Source organism: Osmerus eperlanus, chromosome 2 (genome assembly GCF_963692335.1).
Source record: "Osmerus eperlanus chromosome 2, fOsmEpe2.1, whole genome shotgun sequence".
In the NCBI taxonomy this organism is placed as follows: domain Eukaryota; kingdom Metazoa; phylum Chordata; class Actinopteri; order Osmeriformes; family Osmeridae; genus Osmerus; species Osmerus eperlanus.
The window spans coordinates 9,378,530-9,405,640 of NC_085019.1; the positions used below are offsets into that span (position 1 = coordinate 9,378,530).

The 27,111-nt window shown below is 42.3% G+C and overlaps 3 protein-coding genes across 4 annotated transcripts; 1 reads left to right on the top strand and 2 right to left on the bottom strand.

Moving 5' to 3' along the window:
- Positions 1 to 3,874: 3,874 nt before the first annotated feature.
- Positions 3,875 to 17,501, bottom strand: cacng4b (calcium channel, voltage-dependent, gamma subunit 4b). The gene is made up of 4 exons (XM_062483320.1): positions 16,989 to 17,501; positions 6,096 to 6,179; positions 5,228 to 5,368; positions 3,875 to 4,597 (listed from the first exon to the last, which is right to left on the bottom strand). Exons 1-4 carry the CDS (start codon positions 17,209 to 17,211, stop codon positions 4,059 to 4,061), a joined length of 987 nt encoding a protein of 328 aa, XP_062339304.1. The 5' UTR covers positions 17,212 to 17,501; the 3' UTR covers positions 3,875 to 4,058.
- A 3,000-nt stretch (positions 17,502 to 20,501) lies between these two features.
- Positions 20,502 to 23,350, top strand: zgc:161969 (uncharacterized protein LOC569044 homolog). Its single transcript, XM_062483329.1, has 2 exons — positions 20,502 to 20,861; positions 21,160 to 23,350. The coding sequence occupies exons 1-2, from the start codon at positions 20,694 to 20,696 to the stop codon at positions 22,780 to 22,782; spliced, it is 1,791 nt and encodes a 596-aa protein (XP_062339313.1). The 5' UTR covers positions 20,502 to 20,693; the 3' UTR covers positions 22,783 to 23,350.
- A 535-nt stretch (positions 23,351 to 23,885) lies between these two features.
- aimp2 (aminoacyl tRNA synthetase complex interacting multifunctional protein 2) lies at positions 23,886 to 26,517 on the bottom strand. 2 transcript variants are annotated; one of them, XM_062451978.1, is made up of 4 exons: positions 26,360 to 26,517; positions 25,382 to 25,594; positions 24,957 to 25,191; positions 23,886 to 24,772 (listed from the first exon to the last, which is right to left on the bottom strand). In XM_062451978.1, exons 1-4 carry the CDS (start codon positions 26,372 to 26,374, stop codon positions 24,390 to 24,392), a joined length of 846 nt encoding a protein of 281 aa, XP_062307962.1. In that variant the 5' UTR covers positions 26,375 to 26,517; the 3' UTR covers positions 23,886 to 24,389. The 2 variants fall into 2 exon arrangements, with proteins under 2 accessions (XP_062307962.1, XP_062307953.1); XM_062451969.1 differs by having other exon boundaries at positions 26,252 to 26,517.
- Between the last annotated feature and the right edge of the window lie 594 nt (positions 26,518 to 27,111).

Consider the following 27,111-nt stretch of genomic DNA (forward strand, 5'->3'; position numbering starts at 1 on the left):
CTTCTGTCCTCTGCCCATCTTTTCTTCCCACCTCTCTGTCGCTCATTGTTAGGGAGTGAGAGGAGAAGGACAGAAGGAGAGTGAGGTGCTGATTAGTTGAGCCAAACCTGTGGCCCCGGGTGATTGGAGGATGATAGTCCTGCTCCAGTGCTACTTTCCCTAAAGTGACGCAGATTTATCTGGCCTCGTTGACTGGGGTCTGTGAAAAATCAAGTCACTCTGTTGGTATCTGTCTCTAGCCCGGAGTGACAGCATTTTAACATTTTGATCTAGGAGCGGTGCCATTCCAGGAAATCCGGGTCATTTATTACCCGCAGCACAGAATGCAGACTCAGAGGGCAAAGTGGTTCATATTTCACTATAAAATGACAGTGATACAACTGTGTGCAGTAAGAATGAAATGGGCTCTGTGGATCCTCTCGTGAAGAAAAGGCCTTGTTCTGCAAGCATTCAAATGAGGTCCTTTATAACAGGACTTTTACACGGCACCCCTGTTGGGAAACACGCTTTATAATACTCCTGGGAAGGTATTCCACTGAGGTCTGATGCTTTCTCCTACCGCACACGCTGTCTGCTCTAGGTATTGAATGCAAGGGATTGCTCGCTCTCTCTCACACACACAGACTTTCCACTCCTAGACTCTATAAGGCTGGCGTGTCTGAATGTACTGTAAAAGACAGATTCAATAGGGTATTCAAAGGCATAGAAGAGAGATTGTTGAAAAGATGCCAACTTACATAGATGGCAAATGCTTCTGCTTTCCAGTCAACCTGAGATGAGGAACAGCCAGAAGATAATAGCATCGGTCTGCTGACAGTTAGCAACCCTTCTCCTGGACAGGTGGGCTACTACTTTGGCTATCAATCAGCCCACATGTATTATGCATGTACAGTATGTAAATAAAGTTGATTTTAGAAAGCGGGCCATTTGTTGGTTGAGAAGTGGAAAACAATTTGTGAATCGCTCTGCTGCTGTGATGTGTCCGAAAGTTGTGGAAGTGTTTGCATTGTGACACAGAAGCAAGAACCAGGCCCCAAGAGTTATCACGTAGCCCTGATTTGATTTATTTATATTAATAACATCATGTCGGCTTTGTTGCTAAAAACTGAAAAGCAAGATAACAGACGAGGCTCTTCTGAGTGAGGTGAGAACCATGAGGACAACAACATGTATTACTGTACCGTAGCACTGCACTTCTAGACAATAGTCTTTCTGTCCAAAACATTTAAAGCACATCCAGAGCTGTTGAATACTAACTCTAACAAAAGAGAATTCATCCTTCATCTGTACGTGATTACAAAAGTGAATACTGATTCAATATGGCGGCATGGATACTTTTTTTTTTTACAAACAATCAATAAAACAGAATACAGAGAACACATTTTTTTCAATCAAACACACCTTGTTTGACATAATCTGCAACAGTTTTGGAGAATGGAGTTATCCATTATTTTTCTTTCTGCAGCTGGAAATACTGAAACTATTCACATGTGAATACAAATGTGATACAAACATAAACATCACAACACTTATAAAAGGCCTAAGCTATTTTCACTATGGCTTTTAATGTATACAACATTGTTTCACCAAAGTCCCAAATTGTAGAGTAAAAATGAAATGGAAAGTCCTTCATTTTGCCTAACATCCAAACACAGAGATGTGAAATTGATCCACCAAGCATCAGGAAGTTGAAACTAGCTAAATACATAATACAATATTTTCCTGAGAAACTTAAGCTGAAGAAGCAGGACAAGGACAAGGATGGCTAGGATTCCAGGTTGAGGACACAAAGCTCTTGAGACTAAGTGTGTTCCCCTCTCCTGATCCTGTCAGGGACACCTTTATCTCTCCTTGAATAGGAGACAGGCAGCCAGACAGGCAGTCCGACAGCCACTGAAGGCTCTCATTCCCTGTCTTTGACGCATATCAAAGGACAGTTCAAGAGTATTCCAACACTATTCAAGAAGTCTGTACCCTGTCACTTCCTGTGGGGCCAAACGTTTGTCAGTTGCTCTGTTCCATGACAGGCCATCACAATATCTTGTCCCTTTTGCACATGATAGAAGAAATATGGACAATTACATAGCAATGAATAAATAGGTGAGAGGTGACCATTTTGGTTCCAACGCACACTATTCCATCCATGTGACAATTGTATTAGTATGGCATTCTCATTTTAAGACAGCCTGCTAGCCTTCCATAGTGTGTGTTGACAAACAGAAAATTAAAATCTTATAAGAAATGTTGAACATTCAGTTCTGTTTAAAGTTTAGGCTTTGTTATACCTGTACATCCATTACAGTATTCATGATGAGAGTTCACAGTAAATATTTAGTATATATAAATCTGGACTGTGCATCTCGCTGTCATGTTGATTTGTGTCATAGAGGTCCCTTTGTGTCATAGGTGCTTGTCATCACAAGGTAGGTCTCAGTTTTGGAGGATGTAGGATGTCCCACACCCACAATGTTGCACCTTTCCTGAGCTTGATTGCTCTTATTAGACACAAAAACCGTGTTCCAAAACTGTGAACCTTACACACCAGACACTCCAAGCAGACTAGAGCAACATTTTTAAGTATTTGAATGGATTTTAGACAGTATTTCCATAATACTGATTTAATTACAACTAGACTTCTTTGAAGATAAACTCCTCACATCATTTTGGTTTCGTTGTAGTTGATTTCTGCTGTCTCACAAATTAGCAGGCACAGTAAGTAGAGACAACAATGGCTTACTTCAATTAAACAAAAACACTGTCCTCAACACAAGCAAGCAGATGCTCACTGAGCTAGAACAAACTTCAAGTCAGAGTTGAGATTTATTTGAGCACCGTGGTTGACACTTCACAGGTGCAATAATGTGAGTGGTCATGATGGTGTACGTGAAGACTTCTTTTCAGCGGTTTTCCTCAGATAAAATTGCAATCATATACATAAGATAGAGGAAATTCTGAGTCTACATCTTGAAGCAGTAAAACACATTTCACAGATTAGAACAACATTGTACTTAGAGTGTAGGTTACACCAAGAACAATGGGCTCTGCTCTAAGACTCTATAAGCACACAGGAAAGTACCCACATTCTCTTTGCTTACTCCAAGATAGTGTGTAGCAATCTACCCAGACGCTCCCAGGTTACCCCGCTCCTCATCTCTCTCCACTGGCTACCTATCATGGCCCGTATCAGATTCAAGACCCTGGTACTGACCTTCCGAGCACTGAACGGGACTGCACCCGTCTACATCAAGTCTCTCCTGCAGCCTTACACCCCCACCCGTCACCTACGGTCTTCTTCAGACAACCGCCTGGTGGTCCCACCGCTCAAGACCGCCGGGTCCCAACACAAGCTCTTCTCCTGTCTGGCCCCCCAGTGGTGGAATCAACTCCCCACCTCCATCAGAGACACTGACTGTCTCTCCACCTTCAAGAAAAGGCTCAAGACGCACTTGTTCCGGGAGTACAACGGTACTTAGGAATGGTTCGCTTGACCTGATGTTAGTTTCCTCAAGGATCACAATGACTCTTGCTTAGAGACTTGTTGCTCTTGTGGTTAGTGGTAACTGATTTAAAATTTTTGTACTCGCTGTGATATATTGTTTTTATTATTGTTGCTTGTTTTTTCCACAGGTACACTTGCACTTATAGCGGTTCATGTTGTTTAATTGTAACTTGTTTGACTACATGCTCTTATGGTTCTTCCCTTTGGCACTTACTTTGGTTGTTCATAATTTGTGCTTCATGTTTTGGCTACTCGCAATGTTTTTGTGGCTATCTTGTTGTTATGATCAGTGACCTATGCACTTTGTAAAGCTCTCTCTTGGAAGTCGCTTTGGATAAACGCGTCTACTAAATGAATAAATGTAAATGTAAATGTGTAGCGCCAAGTGGTTTCTCACCCTTTAGGGTGCATACTCATCTCCTCTCTATGTACTAACACTGAGCTTCTAACTCTCCCACAGGAGGATGTACCACATGGTTCAACAGTTCCCAAGGCCCACAGGCCCCTACCTTCCCAGCTATCCTGCGCAGGGGTCTTGGTCACCAACCTAGACCCCCACTCAAACAGGCGTGGTCCGCCGGTTGACCCCATCCTTCAGGTCAATGGGGAAGCAGTTGTGGACTTGCAGGAAGTCAGAATCCTCGTGTACCGGGCTGTAGGCATTCTCCTCCATGCTGCCCTTTTGCGGATCCCGCGTCAGAGTGTACATAGACAGCTCCCCTAGCGGGCCTCCAGGCAGGGGCGGAGGCGCCGTCATACCAATCACAGGCGAGTTCTCCCGCGAGGCATCGGAGGAGCGCGAGCTAGAGCGCGAGGTTCGCCGGCGGTAGCGGAAGCTCGGTATCCGGGAGTATGGCGAGGAGGAGGAGAGGGAGCATATGAAGTCGCGGCGGGCTCTCCAGCGGAACTCCTTGTTCTTCTCGATGTAGATGTTGACGGCGAGCACGGCCACGGTCTCGGCCACGATGAAGGAGAGAGCGCCAAAGTAGAAGGACCAGCCGTAGGTGTAGGTGTTCTTCTTGTCCTCGTCGCGCTTGTCGCTGGGGTCGCCGGCGTTGCTGGAGATGTAGACAATGATGCCGATGATGTTGCTCAGGCCTTTTTTGTGGTGGGGGGGGGGGGGGGGGAGGTGACAGAGAGCACATTGGTGAGAGACTCACACGGAAAGTGTTTATCAGGGTGAGGGGAGGACACAGCAAGACTGTGTGAACAAGTCTGTCAGCCCACTGGTTTTCATATCATATCATGTTGAACTCAACACTGTATGAAATGGACTTCATCTGACAGTGATTGCAGAATGCTACCCTCTGCAGTAAGAAACACACACTGTCAATGAGGTGTGTTAAAATGTCATAACAATGTTCTACACTGTCATCGGGATACTAATTTGTGTGTGCTGAAAAGAAGCAGTGACCCTCTCAGTTGGCTGATGTGGTTTTTCTTTCAGCCCTGCTCTGGTAACTCCAATGACGTCTTTCCATTAAAGTTCTTTCTCCTCATATCCTGTCATCTGTAACCATGGTAATCAGATGACCCTGTCAGATGACCAAATCAGTAAGGTGTCCAGTGAAGCCTGTCTCTTTTTTTTAAAAATACATACACTATGAGAGAGAGAAAAGAATGTGTGTGAGAGAGAGTTGTGCCACCATCACACACACAGTTCATATGGGTGTGTGATCGTACGTGTGTGTGTGTTCCTCAGGGCACCATAGAGGCTTTGTGTCTCACCTGCAGCTACAAACAGGATGCCTGCGCTTAGTAGGATGTTGTTCCTCTTGCTGTAGATGCGCCCCACCCCGACACAAAGCCCCCCAAACATCAGAAGGACTGTGCTGAGGATGGGGAACATGCTGGAGGCACGCACAATACCTGTCCAGACAAAGAGAGGGACTGTCAGGTACACGCACAGAAGTGCTGTCAGGTACACACAGAAGTACTGTCAGGTACACACAGAAGTGCTGTCAGGTACACACACAGAAGTGCTGTCAGGTACACACAGAAGTGCTGTCAGGTACACACACAGAAGTGCTGTCAGGTACACACACAGAAGTGCTGTCAGGTATACACACAGAAGTACTGTCAGGTACACACAGAAGTGCTGTCAGGTACACACACAGAAGTACTGTCAGATACACACACAGAAGTGCTGTCAGGTACACACAGAAGTGCTGTCAGGTACAGACACAGAAGTGCTGTCAGGTACACACACAGAAGTGCTGTCAGGTACACACAGAAGTGCTGTTAGATACACACACAGAAGTACTGTCAGGTACACACACAGAAGTGCTGTCAGGTACACACACAGAAGTGCTGTCAGGTACACACAGAAGTGCTGTCAGGTACACACAGAAGTGCTGTCAGGTACACACAGAAGTACTGTCAGGTACACACACAGAAGTGCTGTCAGGTACACACACAGAAGTGCTGTCAGGTACACACACAGAAGTGCTGTCAGGTACACACAGAAGTGCTGTCAGGTACACACAGAAGTGCTGTCAGGTACACACACAGAAGTACTGTCAGGTACACACAGGAAGTGAGAAAGAAAGGAGAGGAGAGGAAAGAAGAGATGAGAAAATAAGAAGACAGAACTTACGCAGGAGATATTCCGAGCTGTCTGTGTCATAGTCGTTATCATCTGGGAAATGGTTGATACGATAACAGCTCCCTTGATTGATACCTACAGGTCAAGAGAGGAAACATCATGTTCTCTTCTTTTTTAGGCTGTCATCCAAATCTTCCCACCTCTTTCAGATCTCTCTTCTTCCATAGCTCCAAGAGTTCTGGTGTTAGACTCTGTTCCTCAATCAGCTCTATTTGTTTTTAAATTGACATGAATTTATTGACCAGGGGGGTTTTCTAGAAACCAGGTTGGGTAACCCTGAGATGAGGAAACTCTGGGTTTTCCGTTCCAGAGAGAAAGGTAACGCAAACTGTGGATCAGTTTCCATGGTAACTGACAATGTGAACCTAACCTGCTCGCTAGCAGGTTTTCCATGACAAACTCTGCATTTCTACCTATCCCCTCCCACCTTCTGAACCTGATACAGTTGGCAGACATGGCTTGTCCTTTCCTGGTTCAGCCAGCCGATCTTGAACAAAATTTAATTGGGTGTGCTCAAGCCTTCGGCGAGAGCACAACCTTTGTTCTCTCACATATATATTATTATTATTGGGTGTGCTCAAGCCTTCGGCGAGAGCACAACCTTTGTTCTCTCACATATATATTATTATTATTATTTTTATTGTGAGAATGCTGTTAAGCATTCTCACTATTGTTTTCCTGTTTCTCTTTATTGTGAGAATGCTGTTAAGCATTCTCACTATTGTTTTCCTGTTTCTCTTTATTGTGAGAATGCTGTTAAGCATTCTCACTATTGCTTTTCAACTTCTCAGTTCTTCCGCCGTTTTTTGGCATTTAACTCGTTCTGCATACTTTAACCGATTCCTACAACTTTTGTATCAAAACGTTCAGCTCCTTCAGGAGATGATGGCTATGACTTTTGGTATTTCTCACTTTTATACTTTTTAAGACATTAAGGTTTTTGTGCAAATTATTCTCCCATTAAAAGTAATGGTAAATCCTTTCAAATCATTAAAAAGCTTCCTCCTCTTTCAAACGTAACTACTTCAGCTTACTTTCAGCTAGAGACACCATTCAACCTTTAAAATGTTCACAAGACATTCAGCTATTCCCAAATGATTCAGCTTTTTCAAATGTTCAGCCAATTTTGAATTATGACAGTTTGAAATACATTAAAATGTTTGCTCCTTCTTGATTTTTATGAATGAGCAGCAAGCAGAGTGGCACACTCTGCTTGCTGCTCTTTTTCTGATATTCAACTAATTTGTCAAACAAATTCCTCTAACGTTCATATAGTTTAACTTACAGAAACAAGTTATACCTTAAAATGTAGGAAAAATTGTCCTCTTTCAGCCAATGTAACTACTAAAGAGCTCACATTTACAGATTTTCAGCTATGAGCCTTGAAGCGAGAGCAGCCTTTCAAGTTCTCTCACTAACTTCAATGGAGAGGTGAGTAAAATCAGTCAGAGAAAGCAAGAAGGAACAAGATTTTGAAACTGCCGATAGAGTCGTATTTCTGACCGCACAGACATATAAAGGACATCTCTGGTTTCGGCAGAGTCTTGGGTCTCGGAAAATATCCTTATATTTTGGATTGGACGTATAGTTTTGCGTCTAGGTCAACTTGTTTGAGGTGTGGATGCTAGGTAAATGTTCGTTTTTCTCTCTGCCTAGCTCGTTAGCTATCACAGCTGCGCCATCACCGTGGCAACCAAACAAACAAGCACCAGGAAAGCAAAAGGAACACGTTTTTGAAACTGCAGGTAGAGTCGTATTTCTGACTGCACAGACATATAAAGAATATCTCTGGTTTCGGCAGAGTCTTGGGTCTCGGAAAATATCCTTATATTTTGGATTGGACGTACAGTTTTGCGTCTAGGTTATCTTGTTTGAGGTGTGGATTCTAGCTACATTTCTCTTATTCTCTGCCCTCAGCGCGTTAGCAATCATAGCTGCTCCATCGCCGTGGCAACCAAACAAACACGCACCAGGAAAGCAGAAGGAACACGTTTTTGAAACTGCAGGTAGAGTCGTATTTCTGACTGCACAGACATATAAAGAATATCTCTGGTTTCGGCAGAGTCTTGGGTCTCGGAAAATATCCTTATATTTTGGATTGGACGTATAGTTTTGCGTCTAGGTCAACTTGTTTGAGGTGTGGATGCTAGGTAAATGTTCGTTTTTCTCTCTGCCTAGCTCGTTAGCTATCACAGCTGCGCCATCACCGTGGCAACCAAACAAACAAGCACCAGGAAAGCAAAAGGAACACGTTTTTGAAACTGCAGGTAGAGTCGTATTTCTGACTGCACAGACATATAAAGAATATCTCTGGTTTCGGCAGAGTCTTGGGTCTCGGAAAATATCCTTATATTTTGGATTGGACGTACAGTTTTGCGTCTAGGTTATCTTGTTTGAGGTGTGGATTCTAGCTACATTTCTCTTATTCTCTGCCCTCAGCGCGTTAGCAATCATAGCTGCACCATCACCGTAACGACAGACACGCACCACTCAGTCTCTCACACAGGTGATTGGTACGTTTACTTGACCATGAGAAACACGATTACTAGCAATTGTCGGTTTATGCCAATAATACGATTACTCCGTTTACATGTGTAATTAGTTATGCGATTACTCAATAAACGCGTCTACATGATTCTTTTTTATTAATCGTTGGATGCTCCACGGACAAAACTTGCACCATCATCCTTCTGCAACAAAGTGTCGCCGTGTCTTCCTGTATCGGCTCTACTGCTGTATGTTTCATTCCATCAACACATTGAATCCTACTAAGAAAGCCGAGTAAACGCACTCAATGGTAGGCTACATCTGCTACTGCTATTACTATCCCAACTATAATTTTCAGCTGTTAAAACGATAATATTCTTGTTCCGACTAGCTAGCCTACTTCTGTTTAACAGTTCAGCTTTCAGCTTCTCCCGCATTGTAGGCTATTTTAGCTCTTAGCTTTGTTAAGATGATGCAGATGATGCAGTTCAGCTTCCACACTGCCTCTTTTGTGTCACTCACACATTTTTGAAATTCATTTCAGCTTGCGGGTATTTTCTAATTTCTCACTTTTATACTTTTTAAAATATAAAGGTTTTTGTGCAAATTATTCTCCCTTTAAAAGTAATGGTAAATCCTTTCAAATCATTGTTGGAATGCTGCTCCAGCCCCTTTCAAAAATACCTTTTGGTTGCTTTGAAGCTTCAGCTTATAACTTTCTACAAAATTTTCACTATTTTCATCTTTTTTAGCATGGTCAGCTATCCCCATTCAGGTTTTCAGCATTCTCACTGCTGTTTCGCAGGAACAGCCTTTTCTAGTTTCTTTTTGCCCCCCTAAAACTCAGTCAATATTTGGCCTACATAGACAACGTAGGTGTCAAAAGTTTCGTCTTGGTAGCGATTGAGTTGGTAGCTATTGGAATTTACGTTCCGTTGCATGGTTTAGGCTGAAGTTAAGTTTTTGTGGCGAAAAGTGAAGCTAACGGTGGCTAATTTGCTAGCCACAGTCACTGACGTTACTAACGTCACTACGTCACTAACGTCACGAAAACACGCGTGACTACCTTTGGCAGAACATTCGTTTCGCATATGTTAACTTGGGGGATAGCTAGGCTAACTATAGCTTTACTGCAAGGCAGCTGCAGAAACGCCACAAGCAAAGAGGCCAGGGTGATAACTATTTACTCATTTTACTTTGTGATATGACACACAATTGTGATGTGTAATGTACAGTATAAGCTGATATTATTAAGGAAGTACATCTACTTTCGGAAACAGTAGTCTACTATTTCACTGAAGTATTAGCATCATGACATTAGCCTGTGTTGCCCGGGCAACACATACTACAGTGGTCTATGATGTAGCGTTATCTGTTTTCAATCGTTAAAATAAACATTCCTCACATATACATTTTCGTTGTAGGATTTATTCTGACATTAGTAAACGATTTGTTGGTGAAATTACCATTACCTGTGGTTTCAAACCCGTGTAGCTCACTGCAACGCTGTAGCTTACGCGAGACACACGACAAAAACATCTAACTTACACAGCTGTTTAGGAAGTCAAACGGCGACAGAACATGTTCGGCACTCCCCTTACTTAAATCAAAAGTCTATCTAACTACTAACCTGAACTTCATTGCCACAGCCTAAACGTTGTCAATCTGTTCATGAAAATAATTAATTTAAGCTTAAACCGTACAACGGAACGTTAAATCCAATTCAACCAACGCAATCGCTACAGTACCAAGACGAACACAGCAGTAGTCTAGTACTTTACCGTAGTAGTACAATTTACCGGGGCAGCTTCTCCACACAGGGCTATATCGCATTTTGCGTTGTTACTGACAATGATCGCTACCAGTGAGCTTTTTATAAATGAGCGATTTTCCACTAAATAAATGTCAAGCTTATTTACGTTTTGGGGGCATATTTTCAGTTAGCAGATGGTACTGTTTGAATCGCGATTCCATCTTCTACTGCCGGGTAACGTCGTAGAATAATCTTCAAAGGGGGTTCTTTATTAATGAATGAATGCAATGAGTAGGCTAAATGCCTGAAAATATCATGAGAAGGGAAAAACTTAAAATGACGTTTAAATCATAGAGATTAGGTAAATTTTTACACCGGTCTGCCAAATTTATTAGTTTTGATTCAACGATGAGGCTGCCTCTTGCAGGGGAAATGAGAAGACATCTATTTCATTCTACACTTCACTCGTATTTTCAGTTGTAAATGAGCAGCAAAAAAAATATGCTTTTAAATCTATGTAATCTTTATAAATAATAAGTATGCATTTTTATATAACATATACAGAAATATCAGTTGTAAAAATGTCATTCAAAAACGGACCCCTTTGCAAGCAAGCACACCCTACAATTTCCCCAGAAATTGTACCCTCTCTAGTTTTTATTTATTTTTGCCCCCCTAAAACTCAGTCAATATTTGGCCTACATAGACAACGTAGGTGTCAAAAGTTTCGTCTTGGTAGCGATTGAGTTGCTTGTATTGGGATTTACGTTCCGTTGCACGGTTTAAGTAGAAATTACGTTTTTGTGTCGAAAAGTGAAGCTAACGGTGGCTAACTTGCTAACCACAGTCAATGACGCTACTTACGTCACTAACGTCACGAAAACTCGCGTGACTACCTCTAGCAGAATATTAGTTTAGCAGCTCGTTAACTTCTGGGAGATAGCTAGGCTAACTATAGCTTTACTGCAAGGGAGCTGCAGAAACGCCACAAGCAAAGAGGCCAGGTGATAACTATTTACTAATTTTACTTTGTGATATGACACACAATTGTGATGTGTAATGTACAATATAAGCTGATATTATTAAGGAAGTACATCTACTTTCGGAAACAGTAGTCTACTATTTCACTGAAGTATTAGCATCATGACATTAGCCTGTGTTGCCCGGGCAACACATACTACAGTGGTCTATGATGTAGCGTTATCTATTTTCAATCGTTAAAATAAACATTCCTCACATATACATTTTCGTTGTAGGGTTTATTATGACATTAGTAAACGATTTGTTGGTGAAATTACCATTACCTGTGGTTTCAAACCAGTGTAGCTCACTGCAACGCTGTAGCTTACGTGAGACACACTACAAAAACATCTAGCTTACACAACTGTAGGAAGTGAAACGGCGACAGAACATGTTCGGCACTCCCCTTACTTAAATCAAAAGTCTATCTAACTACTAACCTGAACTTCATTGCCACAGCCTAAACGTTGTCAATCTGTTCATGAAAATAATTAATTTCATCTTAAACCGTAGTTGGGAAGTTGGGACGTTGTTTAAAATAAAATACAAAACAGAATACAATGATTTACAAATCTCATAAACCCATTACGTTATTCACAATAGAACATAGAAAACATGTCAAGTGTTTAAACTTATGAGACCAGTTGCTGGAGTGGGAGAGAAGTGTTTTCCCTTTTTTGTCTGATACAGGATTCTTGCTGCTCAACGGTCCTGGGTCTTCTTTGTCATATTTTTAGTTTCATGATCCACCAAATGTTTTTAACTGGTGAAAGGTCTGGACTGCAGACAGGCCAGTTCAGCACCTGGACTCTTCTATTACGAAGCCATGCAGTTGTAACAAAGGCAGGATGTTGTAACATTGTCTTGCTAAAATATGCATGGCCTTCCCTGAAAAATATGTTGCCTGGACGCAAGCAAATGTTGCTCTAAAACCTGTTGCTCTAAAACCTTTCAGCATTGATGTTGCCTTTCCAGATGTGCAAGCTGACCATTCTGTAGGCACTAATGCACCCCCATACCAGCAGGCTTTTCAACTGAGCGCTGATAACAAGCTGGTTGGTCCCTCTCCTCTTTAGTCCGGAGGACGCAGCGTCCAAGGTTTCCAAAATAATTACATTTCAATTTGTCTGACCACAGAACAGTTTTCCCACTTTGCCTCAGTCCATTTTAAATTAGCTTTAGCCCAGAGAAGATGGCAGTGTTTCTGGATCATGTTCACATGTGGGTTCTTCTTTGCATGATAGAGCTTTAACCTGCATTTGTAGATGGCACAGCACACTTTGTTCACAGACAATGAGTTCTGGAAGTGTTTCTGAGCCCATGCAATGATTTCCATTACAGAATCATGCCTGTTTTTTATGCAGTGCCGCTGAGTGCCTGCAGATCACAGGCATGCAGAATTTATTTTCCTCCTTGTTCCTTACACATAGAGATTTCTCCAGATTCTCAGAATAATTGTATTATTTGATGTACTCTATATGATGATACATTGAACGTATTTTCAGAAAATTGGAAATGGTTCCACAATATGTAGATGCAGGTTTTCACAGATTGGTGAACCTCTGCTCATCTTTACTTCTGAGAGAATCTGCCTCTCTAAGATACTCTTTTTATATCCAAACATGTTACTGACCTGTTTGCAATGAACCTAGTCAGTTGCAAAATGTTCCTCCAGCTATTTATTTTTTGTAACACATACTTTTTCCATCCTTTTATTACCCCCGTCCCAACTTGGTTCAGAGGTGTTGTGGCTATCAAATTCCAAATGACCATATTTTTTCCTAAAATATGTATTTGATATGTTTTCAATCATCCATTGTGAATGACATGAATTTATGAGATTTGCAAATCATTGCATTCCGTTTTTATTAACAATTTACACAGCGTCCCAACTTTTTTGGAATTGGGGTAGATATGAATAAAAACATTTTTACAAAATATATAAAATAGGGCAACATAGTGCAATATGACATGTGCAAATAGGTGTTGGATGGACTGCTGTTGGATGACATAAAAGTGGTATGTCAGTGTAAGTCTTCGGCCTTGTTGAAGAGGCCAGCAGCGGATAGGAAGAAACTGTTCTTATGGCGTGAGGTTTTTGTCCTGATGGACTGCAGCCTTCTGCCAGAGGGGAGTAGCTGGAACAGTGTCGAGGGTGGCAGGAGTCGGCCACAATCATCCTGGCTTGCCTCAGGGTCCTTGAGGTGTGTAGGTCCTGGAGGGTATGCAGACTGCAGCCGATCACCTTGGGGTGATCCAAGGGTGTGACCCAGCCTTTACAGAACACACTGTTATGAACTAGGTCTGCATTTAATGAGGAACAGCAAACCAATTAGTGTCAAATATGTCATTGTAACTAGAGCACATGTTTCTGTGTTAAATCATTGTTAAAAAATTAAAAGTACAGGCTAATAAAAGCACAAATGTACAACTTCTTGTCGTGTCGAATAGTGTACTGACTAGTGTAGAAAGAACAGCAGCTTTTGAACAGAACAGAGCAGTAGCTCTCACACACATCTGCTCTTCCCCTGAGGTACTGTGGATCCAACAGAAAGACAGTAGATATTCCCAATGAATTACAACCCCCTGGACTCTCACTTAATGCCAGATCTTGCTGTCTTCATTTATCTGCAACCGTACCACCTCACACCTCCCTGCTTATTGTACTCCTCTCTCCCTCCTCTCCACATCCACCCCCCTAACCTGATTATAGATACAAGCTCTTGGGTCATGTGATTTATGAGTGGCAGTTATCAGCCCTGTCTCTACTGTGTGTGTGTGTGTGTGTGTGTGTGTGTGTGTGTGTGTGTGTGTGTGTGTGTGTGTGTGTGTGTGTGTGTGTGTGTGTGTGTGTGTGTGTGTGTGTGTGTGTGTGTGTGTGTGTGTGTGAAAGAGTGTGTGGATGTGTGTGTAGTCAGATGGGCTTGGCTCCTTGTGTCTTTTATAAAAACAACATGAAAATCTCAGAAGCTGTGTGTATGGAGGTATGGAAAAAAACACAGAGAGAGAGAGAGAGAGAGAGAAGGAGATCACTCCCTTCAGACCTAGCAGGGAGAGAGACAAAGCCTACTGCTTATCACATCCTTTCTCCATGGCAACCTACTCTCTGTTCCAAGATCCTGATTTTCATACTTTCCAAGGATGCCTTTGACATCTTCATGTTGTTTTAAAACACCAAAACAGCGCCCTACAGTATGTACAACCCATGGACACATGCACACACAAGCACAGACTCTATCTCGCTCCCTCACTCCCTCTCTACCTATCACACTCTTTCACACATCCTCTAAGCACACACCCACTGGCACACACAAACATTCACACACATGCAGGGTTCCTGAAACAACTGTTACAGCAGTGCTACCGCTGGCAACAGAATGATGCACTTTGACAAAGTTGTGAATCAACTCTGCTCAGCCAATAACACGAGAGCCTCAGAGGAATAGACCAAACCGACAATTTATGCTGCACTCCACTCGCCTGAGTGTAGGGAATGTCAGACATGACAGCTATAAAGTGACAACAGTCAAACAACTGCCTCACTCGTTCAAATAGCACAAAAAAACATTTATTATGTTATATGTCCAACACATAGTGTATGGCATGGCAAAGGTACTCTACGTGTTCTGGCAAAGGTACTCTACGGGCTATAGTCTGTAGGCTATAGCCAGTGAATTTTAAATAAAAAGGTGGTCTGAGTTATAACAGAGAAGACAGTGGGTTTACAGTAATAGAGCAATAAACAGACAAACATGTTCCTCTCTGGAGACCGGTCCATCTGGAGAACTTGGTGTGTTAGAACACATTAACAGGTGGTAAATGTGTGAGTTTATTTGTGAATAAAACCTTTTTATATAAAACATATACCAGGATGAAAGTACAGTTTTGCATTTCTTGTAGTTCTTTACTTGAAATGTCACTCTATGTCACACATCGAGCCAAGCTAAAATAGAATAGAATTGTTTTTCCAGAGCATTTCTTTGGCTCTGAAACAACAGTATTTAATGAAAGCTATTCCTCACCCCTGCAAACAGAAATGTCTGTGAGCAAAGCCTGATCTGTGTCACCTTAGCTTCTGTGACCTCAGTGACAAACACAAACTTGAGAATAAAGAACAGAAAAGAGAAGAGGATTACAGCAGAAACAAATAGGATGGAGCAGAGAAAGTCAGGGCCTCCTGCCTAATTAGCGCCCTTGTGGCCTTTTCAGCTGGCGCATTTTAATTACAGACCTGTGGTGCATGCTGTGGGAATGGCAAAGTGACTGCCTCCCTCTGACACACACACACTCACCCACTCTGACACACACACACTCACCCACCCACCCCCCTCCACACACACATACACAAACATCATTACTTTTCAATTCATACCACCCCCTCCCTATTCCTCACACACAGCACCACCATAGTAACACCACCAGGTAGAAATAACTGTCTTTTTAGCGTCATTTTGTCATTTTAGCAGACCCTCTTATCCAGAGTGACTTACAGTAAGTACAGGGCCATTTTTTTTCACTGCCGGGAATTGAACCAGCAACCTTCTGATTCGGAGCCCAATTCCCTAACCGCTCAGCCATCTGACCCCCCCACCATTATATATTATTTTAATTAGAAAAGAAACACATGTAGCCTAAGTAACCTAAGCATATTTTTTGAAAAAAAAAAAAAACATTCTCAAGGGGCAGACTCAATAAGTTTGAAACTCTGAGTTTATTCGTACATGCGTCTGCTTTCCCTTTCAGCACCACCAGTGGTGGACAGCGCTTCGATGTGTACGCGAACGAATTCCAGAATGTTGAATTTCCCATTGCTCTAAAAAAGGCATGGCTTCGTACCAACGATATCCACACCCTCATCGTTTACTGATGATTAAAGGTGCGATTACGGGAATGGTTTACAAAACGCAAAACGTTAAACTTTTGAAATACAATATAATAGATTCAGTAACTTTAGAAGTCAATGGTCTGCCCGACAGTCACTGATAAAGACGTCACTATAGTAATTCAATGAACAGACTAGACAAGGCTTCATGCGTAGAGCCCTAACACTTTGCACATTATTTGCATCAAGCATGAATATCTACGTGAATAGCCAGATGTAATAATTTGACACTTTTTCCTCGGGCAGTGACGATTCGTCTATTTTTAATACCATACCCGTTTCCATAGCAATTTCAGTGATGTTGCCAAGCAACGGCATCAGAAACAATAAAGACATGAATGGAGAATTAGAAAGTGCATCCCCGGACTGTTACTCCCATCACCATGTCCATTGACTGGGCCTGTCTGCTTCTACTGAGTTTGTACTGGATTCGGTGTTTTATGCAAGTGTGAGTATCTAAACAATAAAATAAAAACAAGAAAATAAATACATATTGTGCTGATTTATTAGAGACTTGTTAGCTAGTCTAATACAAATATTCCCCTGTACAGCCTAGCCTGTCTATCCGTACTGTTAAGCTTTTTGTTGTTGCTGCTGAAACCAGTGTTTGTATTAACAAAAAGAAAACGTTCTTTGCTTACGTTAGAACCTTTACTTTTGGAGGACAAAATACACTTTGCATAAGTGTAGAAAACAACCTTTCTTGAGACACACCGACAAAATAATCATTATAAACCATTACCTTCAATACAACAGATTCTCCAAAGTCCCGAATGCGTAAGATCACCCCTGGCCTTCTTGGGTTGCGGCTGTGCCTCGTCAGTGGTAGCGTTGGTGGCGTTGCAAATGTACGCCCGTGAGTAAAGCCAGTAGTCCGTCCCGATGGCGATGGTCATGAGACTGAAAGCCGCAAAAGCCCCTACGGTAGCCAACAATGTTTGAACCCCACGGTCACACCAAGCCATAGCGCTTCATAATAGTTCACAATTCCATCCAAACATACACATTGGAGAGTGTCACGGCGCAGGTCCCTTGGTCATGTTGACTGTCTACTCCGCTTTGCACTTCAAGGGTCTGTGATGTGTAGTCTACAGGGGCCACTGGCTCAAATGCTCACTTAAATAACGGTTTTTCAAACCCCGGTGAGAGACAGTAAACTTGCAGTGAACACTCCGACAGTCAGCACACAAATGGGTTGCGCTCAGAAGATCCACATTGTGCATTTATACATTTCCTCAACGTCTCGTTTTGAATATCTCTTTCCTTTCTTTTTTTCTCCTTGAGATATTAACTCGGTCGTTCTTCATAAGCAGTTTCTGGACATATCCAAATGCATCGCTCCTGATTCCATGCTAGAACCCATTCCATCGCTCTGGATAAGAGCGTCTGCTAAATGACTAAATGTAGAACACACCCACCTCAAAACTAACCAATGAGGAAAACATGAACTCAGTTCCAACAACAGTTTTACATTTCATACATTTAATAGAACAATGGCTTCATTTTCCGAGAGACAAGTTAGCTGAATAAGCCTGATGAGTTTAGTTCTGCGAACTGGCTCTGGAAGGCAACACATGGATTTCAGCACATGCATATGGAGTTTACGCTTGGATATGGAGATATGAAATGTAATGTAACAGGTATGAAACATCTCTAGGCAACACATTCTCTATTGTCTAACAACAACAGTCCACAAAAAATAGGGAATTTCAAAGCCAATAAAATAGTACTGTGGGTTTTATCCCGTATATCACTTACTCCTTTCAAGTTTAATGGTAGATTGCTTTGTCTATTAAAAGTAAAGCAGTGTCACGTAACTTTTTTAATATAACAATAACAAGTCTAAAAGACTGAAATAGAGAAGAGTTGTCCTGACAGATGAATGGGGCCATGTGCCAGATGATACCCACACCATGTAAAGAGAGAGTCACGTCAACTCTGTTCGCTCCACTTTGCATCCGCGCTGAATGATAGGAATGCGAATACAAATTTGCTTAAAGTTGCCACTGATTGTTCAGGTGGGAGTTTCTACCCCTCTACAAGTAGCTTTTCATATGTTAACTTGGTTTATCTTCCACATTGTTCCATTGACTTTGGGTAAAATATACTTGCACTCACATTTCTTTTTCCAAAAGAATCACCTAACAGTATGGAAAATTCAAAACTTTATTTAGCAATTTCACACTGAAACCAAGGTCAAGTTCTGGAAACAAACAAGTTTGTCAGTGTACTATAGTACACTTTTCCTATACTCTTCATACAAATACACATACTATATTTTGCCCCACTGAAAGGGCACTGCACCAATGTCTGAATTAAGTACTGGCATAGTTTATCCCTGAGCTCTTTGGCTTGTGTTGAACTGTTGGTTGTGTGTGGCATGGAGGCCTCCTGTAGATCAGGGTCTTGTCTCCATCTTCCTGGGACATGTGTCCTGATCTAGTCATTCCTGGTTGATTCCCTCCATGTATAGTTCATAGCACTCTGTACGCAGGAAGTTGTGCAGAGCACAGCAAGCCAAAACAATGTCCTCTACTATTTAATATTTTTAATATTAATGGTGGTAAGAAAAAGAAAACTGTTTGCTAGGATGCCAAAACGCATTTCCTACCACCCTCCGAGCTGGAGAAAGCCTATATTGGAGATACATTGCTCTACAAATAGTTCAAGTATTTTATTGTCAGATGCACCGAACAACACAGGGTCAGACTGGGCACTGAAATTCTTTGGAAAAGACAATGCAAAGCAACCTGGCATAACATGACATATAAGTACTCAGAACATAGGTTACACCTATGGTAAGCTAACATAACATAATATAATAGACCTCTCAAATATACAAAATAATAAGCAATACAGTATACTAAACCTATCATACACATAATATCCTATACTAACCTTATAACCTATACTAACCTAGAGACAAGTGGGGTACAATTAGTGAAAATGTGCTGATTGTGCAACAAGTAACTGAAAGTGCAACCAGTAGCTGAAAGTGCAACCAGTAGCTGAAGTGACAGTGTGTAAAGTGACTAGTGTGAGTGTCGACAGTGTATCAAAATAGCCTGCAGTTCGAATATGGCTTACTAGTCTTTCAAGGGAAATGCCTCATCTGCCACAAACGCCAGCAGGTCAGATTCATAATAATACAAAATTATGTTTTATACGTTGTCTTAAAAAAGAAAGTTGACTTGCCATCCTAAATTAATTAGTCCAGCTGTCAAGTCCTCTGGATCAACACGTGTGTGTTATTTCCGTGAATCAAGGATTAGAATCGGAAATCTGCTTCTTTATGAAGAGATGCACATGTAGAAGTTAAATACTCACAACTACTGGCTGTTGCGTTAAACCCTGTTTATTATTACTTACAAGATTGACGCTTTGGAATAGTCACAGTCTACTTTTAGCAGACATAATTAATTATTCATGTGGCACCTAACCTAAACACACAGTATTTACACCATACATACTCACACTTACTACACTTCCCTATCTCTTATCTCGAGCACATGTAAAAAGACATCTAACAGACTGCTCTATTAAATGTTCTGTTGATGTGCAGATTAAGACCTAGTACTGTGTCTGGCAAGTGCAGTCAATGACACATTTGGCAGGTGTAAAACATTCTTAAAACAGGTAAGAGTCGATGATACTGTCAGATTTCTTAAAGATAGGCCACAGTTTTTTATAGGATATGATGTATAAGCAGGGATAGAATGTTTAGGTTGGCTGACATGGATAAAGATATAATAATAGGACTACGTTGTAAATAATGGAGGATATAATGTAATAGTTTAGAGTTTGTGTGTATGTGTTTTAACCCTTGTGTTATCTTCGGGTCATTCTGACCCATCAGTCATTGTGACCCACCGTCGTATTGCGACAGATTTACCGCATACAAAGACAAAGTGAAGCATTTTCTTTTAACCGTTGGGCTGTCTCAGACCCCCCACATTGCAAAGGTTAAAAGAAAATTATTTTAATTTGTTTTTGTATTGGGTAAAATTGGGTAAACACAACGATGGTTCGTTATGAACCTTTGGGTCATGTGACCCGAAGGCAGCACGAGGGTTAAGGGATTTAGATTTTAAGTATATTGTCTGATCTATACTCCGGAGCAGAAGGTGGCGGTAATTCACCAACAATATTTATGCCAACCACCGTAAAAGAAAAAGAAAAAGGAAGGACCCATCCGGTGCAGGGAGTGCGGATAGGCTCACAGAACTAGGGGTCTCAGGAAGGAGGTAATTCTCAATCGCCATTGGTCAGAGACCTTCAGAGGCTTGAGGAGAGGTCCGCAGTTGGAGTACTTCGCTACCTCATGTGTTGTATGAAAAAAGCTAACGTTACACATTACATGTAATCAAACTACTTTTTATACAGACCAGTGCAATTTGAGTTGGGCAAGAAGCGCGCTTTTTTGAATATACCGAATTTTACCTTTAAGATGAGCAGCCCGTCAAGTGTATTCGATAACTGGCACTATAAACATCACTTTATTTTCGTGAAAGACGAGGGGAAGAACATCTGCGTCCAGTGTAATTTATGCAAGCCAAAAATTAATCACTTGTCTTTGTCGAAGATGTCAACATCAAATCTATTAAAACATTTAAGGGTAAGGTGCACTTAAGCTCGTCAGACAAAGGCTTGTAATTTCGAAGACACGTGTCAGTACTGCTTGCTAGAAAAGTAAATAAACGTTGGCCTTAGTTAAAAGAGGCGAGAATTTTTGTTAACAACAGAATACCCGAGTTGTCTCCATTATGTTTGCTTTCTGTAGAAGTGTTGCATCCACAATGGTATTATTCAATCATATAATAGACCGATGCCTTTAAGTAGTATAAGTATGTTACTAAAAGCCTCCTAAATAACTGTCGTAAACATGACCTGATGTATTTTATTTTTACTTTCAGAGAAAACATGCAGACAGTTTTGACCAGATAAACTCGAAGCGTCCAAAGAAAGGTGAATCATCAAAAGTGAACAGCCTTGTTTTAAACTTTATCTTGGAAGAAGTCCAATCAGTTTCTTTCCTGGAGCAACCTAGTTTCAGAAAATTAGTTGAGGGCTTGAGTGGAAGACCATTGGCCATGGACCGAGCTACACTGATTGCTGAGGTTGAGAAGGCGTTCTCAAACATGAAGGCCAGACTGGTGGGGAAGTTGAACACAGTTCAGTCTGTGTGCACCACAGCAGATATCTGGACCGCCAACAACAGGAGTTACTTTTGGATGACCTGTCACTGGATCGATGAGAGTGAGCTGGTAAGGAAGTCCGCCGCACTGGCCTGTGCCCGGCTCCGAGGCATTCACACGTACGACTCGATCTCGGCCATGATCCACGAGATTCACTCGTCCTACAACATAGAGAACAAAGTGGGGACTGTTGTCAGGGATAACGGCAGCCACCTTGTGAAAGCCTTCAAAGACTTCCCTGTTGATGGCTATGATGAAGACAATGGCGACATGGGCATATTTGAGGATGTTGGTACAATCCTGAAGGGCAGATGTGAGGAGGATGTTCCTTTGTTCCTGCCGTCATTCCAGAAATGCGTGTGCCACCTTATGAGCCTGATAGTCACTGAGGACTTGCTGCTAGCTGTGTCTCAGAGTGAGAGCAGCCAAGTCTACTACAGCACCATGGCTAAGTGTTCTGTTTTATGGAACAAGGCCCACCATTCTCAACTGGCTCTTGATACAATACAGGACATGGGTAACATGTCTTCGATTGTTCTCTCAGTGTTTCGCTGGAGTTTGGAGTACAGCATCATGCAGAAGATAGCGTCTCTGACAGAGAGCCAACTCAGTGACGTATGCACCCAGTTGGAGATGTCTGAACTACAAGCTGTAGAGTTGGCTTTCTTAAAAGAGTATGTGGATGTTTTTAAACCTCTGGCATTCACACTGGACCTCCTCCAGGAGGAGCAACATAGTTTTTTTGGACTGGTCATCCCTACACTACTGACACTGAAAACAAAACTAACAAACAAGAAAGCTTTCTCCCGTTTTCTCCCAGATGTAATTAGTGCTATTCTTGATGCGGTAGACACCAGCTTTCAGCAACTGTTTGTCTGTCCCGAGGCGAAGCTGGCAACAGCCACAACTCCCCAGTTTCGCCTGTGGTGGTTGCCAGAGGCAGAGAGAGATGACATGGTGAAGCTGCTGGTGGCCGAGACAGCTCATTTAGCCATCAAACAGGAATTCTTAGAAGAATTTGCTCCGATAAATTCAATGGAGTGTCAGCCGATAGAATCTGAGGAATTCTTCTGTTACGGTCCCGGAAGCGAAAGCCTTGACGATCCAATGGCAGAGGTAAAAAAGTATCTAGAAGGAAGCAACAAGAGCCTTGGTTGTCTGAACGAGTTTCCCAGGGTGAGAAAGCTGTTCCTTAAGTACAACACCACCCTGACCTCCAGTACCGCTGTGCTGCGGCTACTGAGTCACAAAGGAAAGCTTACCCTCCAAAGCAACTGGCAGACCGATGAATATTTTCAGAGGGTTGTAACGTTACAGTACAATCTCAAGAACGGCCTTTGAACTCTGGATAAGAACGTCTGCTAAAAAAAAATGACTAAATGAACTATTGGGTAATGAGGAAGGAGAGGGCATCCTGCAGTTTGTCTAGTTTAGCTGCCACTACTTTAGATTTTCTAGCAATATTTTTTACGCTCAAGTTTAGGAAACATTTGCCATTTATTCTGCCTCATGGCCATTCTTCAGTTTATCTGCTTTCTCCACAAAACAGTGGAGCTGCCGAGCTTATACATTTTATCTTAGTTTATTCTGTTGAATATTTGTACTGTATGTTTGTGTTGAGTTTAAAATAATGTATACTTAATTCATACAAAGTAGTATAAATCTTTGTACAAAACATATTGTTAGAGACTCAATCTTTCCAGGTTTTTCCCCCCTGTATAATTTTAATATGCATGTGTGTGTGTGCATACCATGCTGACATCACCTCGCTGTATATTCTAGCCATTCTAGCTACTGATGGCATGTTGAGACCTTTTAGACCAGCAGGTAGGCTGTGATTATCAGTAATAATAGCACTATCAGCAATACCTTGTTCTGTGCATCTGACAATAAAAGATGTGAAACTTGATCAGATACAGTAGAAACATGTAACTATTGGAAACACATTTTCATGCCAGTTCACTGTCTGATGCAGTGTTGGTACTGAACTGCAACAATTGATAATCTGAGCTTCAGTGCTTACACGCTTCCCAAATACTGGGTAAAACATCAAAATAACATATTCCTCTGGGACAGACAAATGGAGGTGTGAAAGTGGATTTTACACCTCATTAAAAGGAATCAGCAGTGAAACCTTCCTATGAAGTCACAGCTCACAGCTGGGTTCCCAAGATGAAAAACAGACCATCACACTTAGGGAAAAAAGTCAGTCAACCGTTATGGGGTCAGGATCGATTATTACTCAGTTACTGAGACACTTTGCAAGTGTGACAAGTAGACTCCTTTATTGGATGAATTAAGGTAAATAAGTTGTCTTACAGTCCATGGTCTTCTCATGAAGACCATGAGTAGCAATCAAGTGTTCTCTGACTACATGATGGTGCCCTGCTGCTAGACACACACAGGGTGTACTGATAGGCCTACATTTAAACAAGACACCACAGTTTAAAGATTCATCCAAAGTGAAAATTTAATGATTTAAAAGAAAAACGCTACAAAGTTTTACTGTTCATACTGCACACATCATTCCAGTAGGCTCTGTTTGCGTCACTTTTTACACCACTTGTCTTGTTTAATGGTTTAATACCACCACCACCACACAGCATCTAGTACAGGATCATGATAGGCACGAGGTAGGAGGGATGTACTGTGTTTACAGCTTTATTTTTTATTACTTATACTTCATATCCAATTACCCTAAATGCTTTACTCCTCAGACATCCCTTATCTCAACGCTGAATTTGGCTAAAACAGCTAGGTTCAAATTCTTCCACCATGCTTCCTTAACAGTTAATTTAATGTAATAAAAGTGATAAAGGACGCAGTTACTAGAAAAACATTTCAAGTTTGGATATGATTTACACTTAAATTCTTAAACACCCTCTCCTCGTTGTATGCATAGTGCATAACTCTGATAGGTCAGCCTCTCCTGGCCTGGGAAGCTGAAATCACTGCAGGAGGGGGAGGGTGGAGCTAAAGTGACCCAGGTTGTCGCAGGCTTTCAACCACCGCTGGACATTGGCTGGAGTGGAGGAGCACGTCTGGCGGACACAGCAGTAGCAGGCAATGTCGGCCAATGAGAGCTCAGGACCGGCCAGCCAGGGTTCTCGGCCCAGGGAGCTGTTGAGGGCTCGGAGGACGGTGGCACGTTCCTTGGCGCTTCCCTCGGCCAGTTGGAAGAAAGCGGTGTCCACCCAGCTGTCAATCAAGGTGGCGAGGGCAGGGTCACTGGGGTAGGGGCTGAGGAGGCGGAACAGGAAGCGGGCCACGTTGGCCTCGCCTTCGATAGGACACATGTTCTGGACATTGAACTTCATCTGCAGCTTTGGCACTATAGGGCAAAGAAAGGAAGAGTTGGGTCGGTGAGACTCAAAATGTGAGTATACCATGTGACTATTTCCTGATCCATCTCCTATGTAGAGGTTCATGAGAGCATTCGCTGGTCAATTCCACAGGCTTCTTCTGTCCATTACTCACACATCACCTAAAGAACACCTCCCTCTTCCAACACGTACCATCTTTCCAGATGAGGGTGAAGCCCAGCTGGAAGCTCTGGCGGGTGTAGCTGTCGGCGTGTTGCGGGCCGAGGCAGGACAGCAGCGCCGGCGGCACATCGGCCACAGACGAGTGGACGTGGACAGTGGAGAGGACCCGGTAGCGCTGGCACAGCAACCCATGGAGCACCAGCAGGGTGAGAGGAGGCCGGGTTGGGCTGGCGTTTATCACTACGTCTCTGAGTGCACCAAGGTCCTGTTGGAGATACCAGGAGGAAGGGGAAAATGTAATTGTCCTTTCTCAGTATAATGAGTGCAATTCTGCTGAGGTTCTGAAGGGCTGCCATGACCAAGTGTCAGACTGTTTTTCCTTGAGTTCGGTAAGTAAATGCTAAGCAGGATCTCCCTTCTCAAGAAACAATATCCTGGACTATCCTCTTCCTCACCTTTCCCAGAAGCGAGTCCAGGTCTGAGGTCCCTCTGAAGGCTGTGGAGGTGGGGCTCTGGGAGAGGCTAGTCACGGTCACGTCCAGGTCAGCATCGGGGGTGGTCACAGTCTTGGCCAGGCCCTCCACGGCAGCCTTTAGCTCGTAGAGCCTGCGCATGATCTCATCTTGACGCAGCTCCAGGGCTGCCACGGCTGGGTCTAACTCACCGTTCTACAGAGGAAGGGATACAATGAGGGAGGGCAGGTTCATGTGGTCGACACGGGTCCTTTACCACATCTGTGCATAAGTCACAAAACAAGCTAGCAGTATTAATCAACTGTCCATTTTTCTAATTGAATCTGTGATAGGCTTTTCTATCATTGGCATTTTTCATAATTACACATTAGTACGCCTACTTTCTAACAGCAAGTCGAGCTATTCCACGTCCACACACAACCTAAAATAGTAGTACAATGTTGCAGCTACACTGCTAGTCTAGCTGTCTCATGCTAGTTAGCTCTTGTTAGTTGCGGCTTTCGGAGATAACAGCCTTGGTCTATGAATTATTAGCTAATTAACCGAACCATCACGGCAGTCCCCCTTTATCGCTTGAACTCCAGTATTGTACACATGACATTGCATCATCCCAAACGGTTAAATTAGCAAGGGTTTCGAGAATGTCGAATATGAAACCAACTTCACCTCGGTGCTATCAACTGGGCTTAAAGGTCCAGCTAGCTAGCGAACGTTTTATTGTATTAGTGGAATAAGTAGTGAATACAGTGCCAGCATTGTTATGATAAGTTAAGAATGAATGTATTTTAAATGTTTTAGTCCAGTTAACTTACTAGCTAGCTAGCCATCTACGTCCAAATGAAATTAAGTTACCTGAAGCGCATGTTCGGAGCAGCTGCTTGCTTGAGCGTGGACATTCGGTAACTTGTACATGCACGTTGGCAAATCAATCTTTATTTCACTCCCATTGATGGGCTTTACCTGGTACATTGGCATGATGTTGGTGTATAATGTGCACAACGAAAAACAATTTTACGACAAAATCCCAGCGACAGCCGACTTCTTGACGAACTAATTTCGTCGAACCACGGCGGCTAGGTACTGTACATGTGTTTCATGAAAAAGTCAGCCTCAACAAGGAAGCGAACTTCCGATTAGTTGCTTCCAAATGTTTCAAAAGAAAGGTCAACAAATAATATGTAGGCCTACTTTTTTGTAAGCTATTCTTTCCCACCTTTCTAAAAGACAGCAGACTGAAAGACAAACTTACAAAACCATTAAATACTATTAAGGATAAATAGGCTAATCATTCCCATATAGTGCTCAACCTTTACAAAGATATATGCAGTATATTCTGCAAACATATGTAATGTGGGTACAATTTAAAATTGATACAAATTGCTAGGAAGACCTTTTAGTCTCAAATAATTAATCTGGCTGAACACACTCTTGAGCCCATTAAGCACGGGGTTAAATGCATTCAGTACGGGGAGATAATTATTAGTTTTTTTGCCACATTGGTATCAGAATTATTTACCTTAAGCCTCCATTTGATATTTCAAATCAAATTTTATTTCTACAGCCCTGTTTGTACTAAGGTTGAGAGTAACGTTAATTCAGGAAGGTAAGGCAATCAAAACACCTAACATCCCAATAGGTGTAATAGTGGTTAGATTAGGTGTGTTCGACTTCATGCAGCGCCGGCGGCGTCGACAGCCGGCTGCAGCTGGCTG

Excerpts from the sequence above, each read along its gene's own strand:
- cacng4b (XM_062483320.1), bottom strand. The coding sequence starts at position 17,211 with ATGGCTTGGTGTGACCGTGGGGTTCAAACATTGTTGGCTACCGTAGGG. Across the intron at positions 6,180-16,988 it reads GAGAATCTGTTGTATTGAAG|GTATCAATCAAGGGAGCTGT; the intron begins GTAATGGTTTAT and ends CTTGACCTGTAG. Across the intron at positions 5,369-6,095 it reads CAGCTCGGAATATCTCCTGC|GTATTGTGCGTGCCTCCAGC; the intron begins GTAAGTTCTGTC and ends TTGTCTGGACAG.
- zgc:161969 (XM_062483329.1), top strand. The coding sequence starts at position 20,694 with ATGAGCAGCCCGTCAAGTGTATTCGATAACTGGCACTATAAACATCAC. Across the intron at positions 20,862-21,159 it reads ATCTATTAAAACATTTAAGG|AGAAAACATGCAGACAGTTT; the intron begins GTAAGGTGCACT and ends TTTTACTTTCAG.
- aimp2 (XM_062451969.1), bottom strand. The coding sequence starts at position 26,374 with ATGCCAATGTACCAGGTAAAGCCCATCAATGGGAGTGAAATAAAGATT. Across the intron at positions 25,595-26,251 it reads GCTCCGAACATGCGCTTCAG|AACGGTGAGTTAGACCCAGC; the intron begins GTAACTTAATTT and ends CTTCCTCTGTAG. Across the intron at positions 24,773-24,956 it reads CACCCTCATCTGGAAAGATG|TGCCAAAGCTGCAGATGAAG; the intron begins GTACGTGTTGGA and ends TTTGCCCTATAG.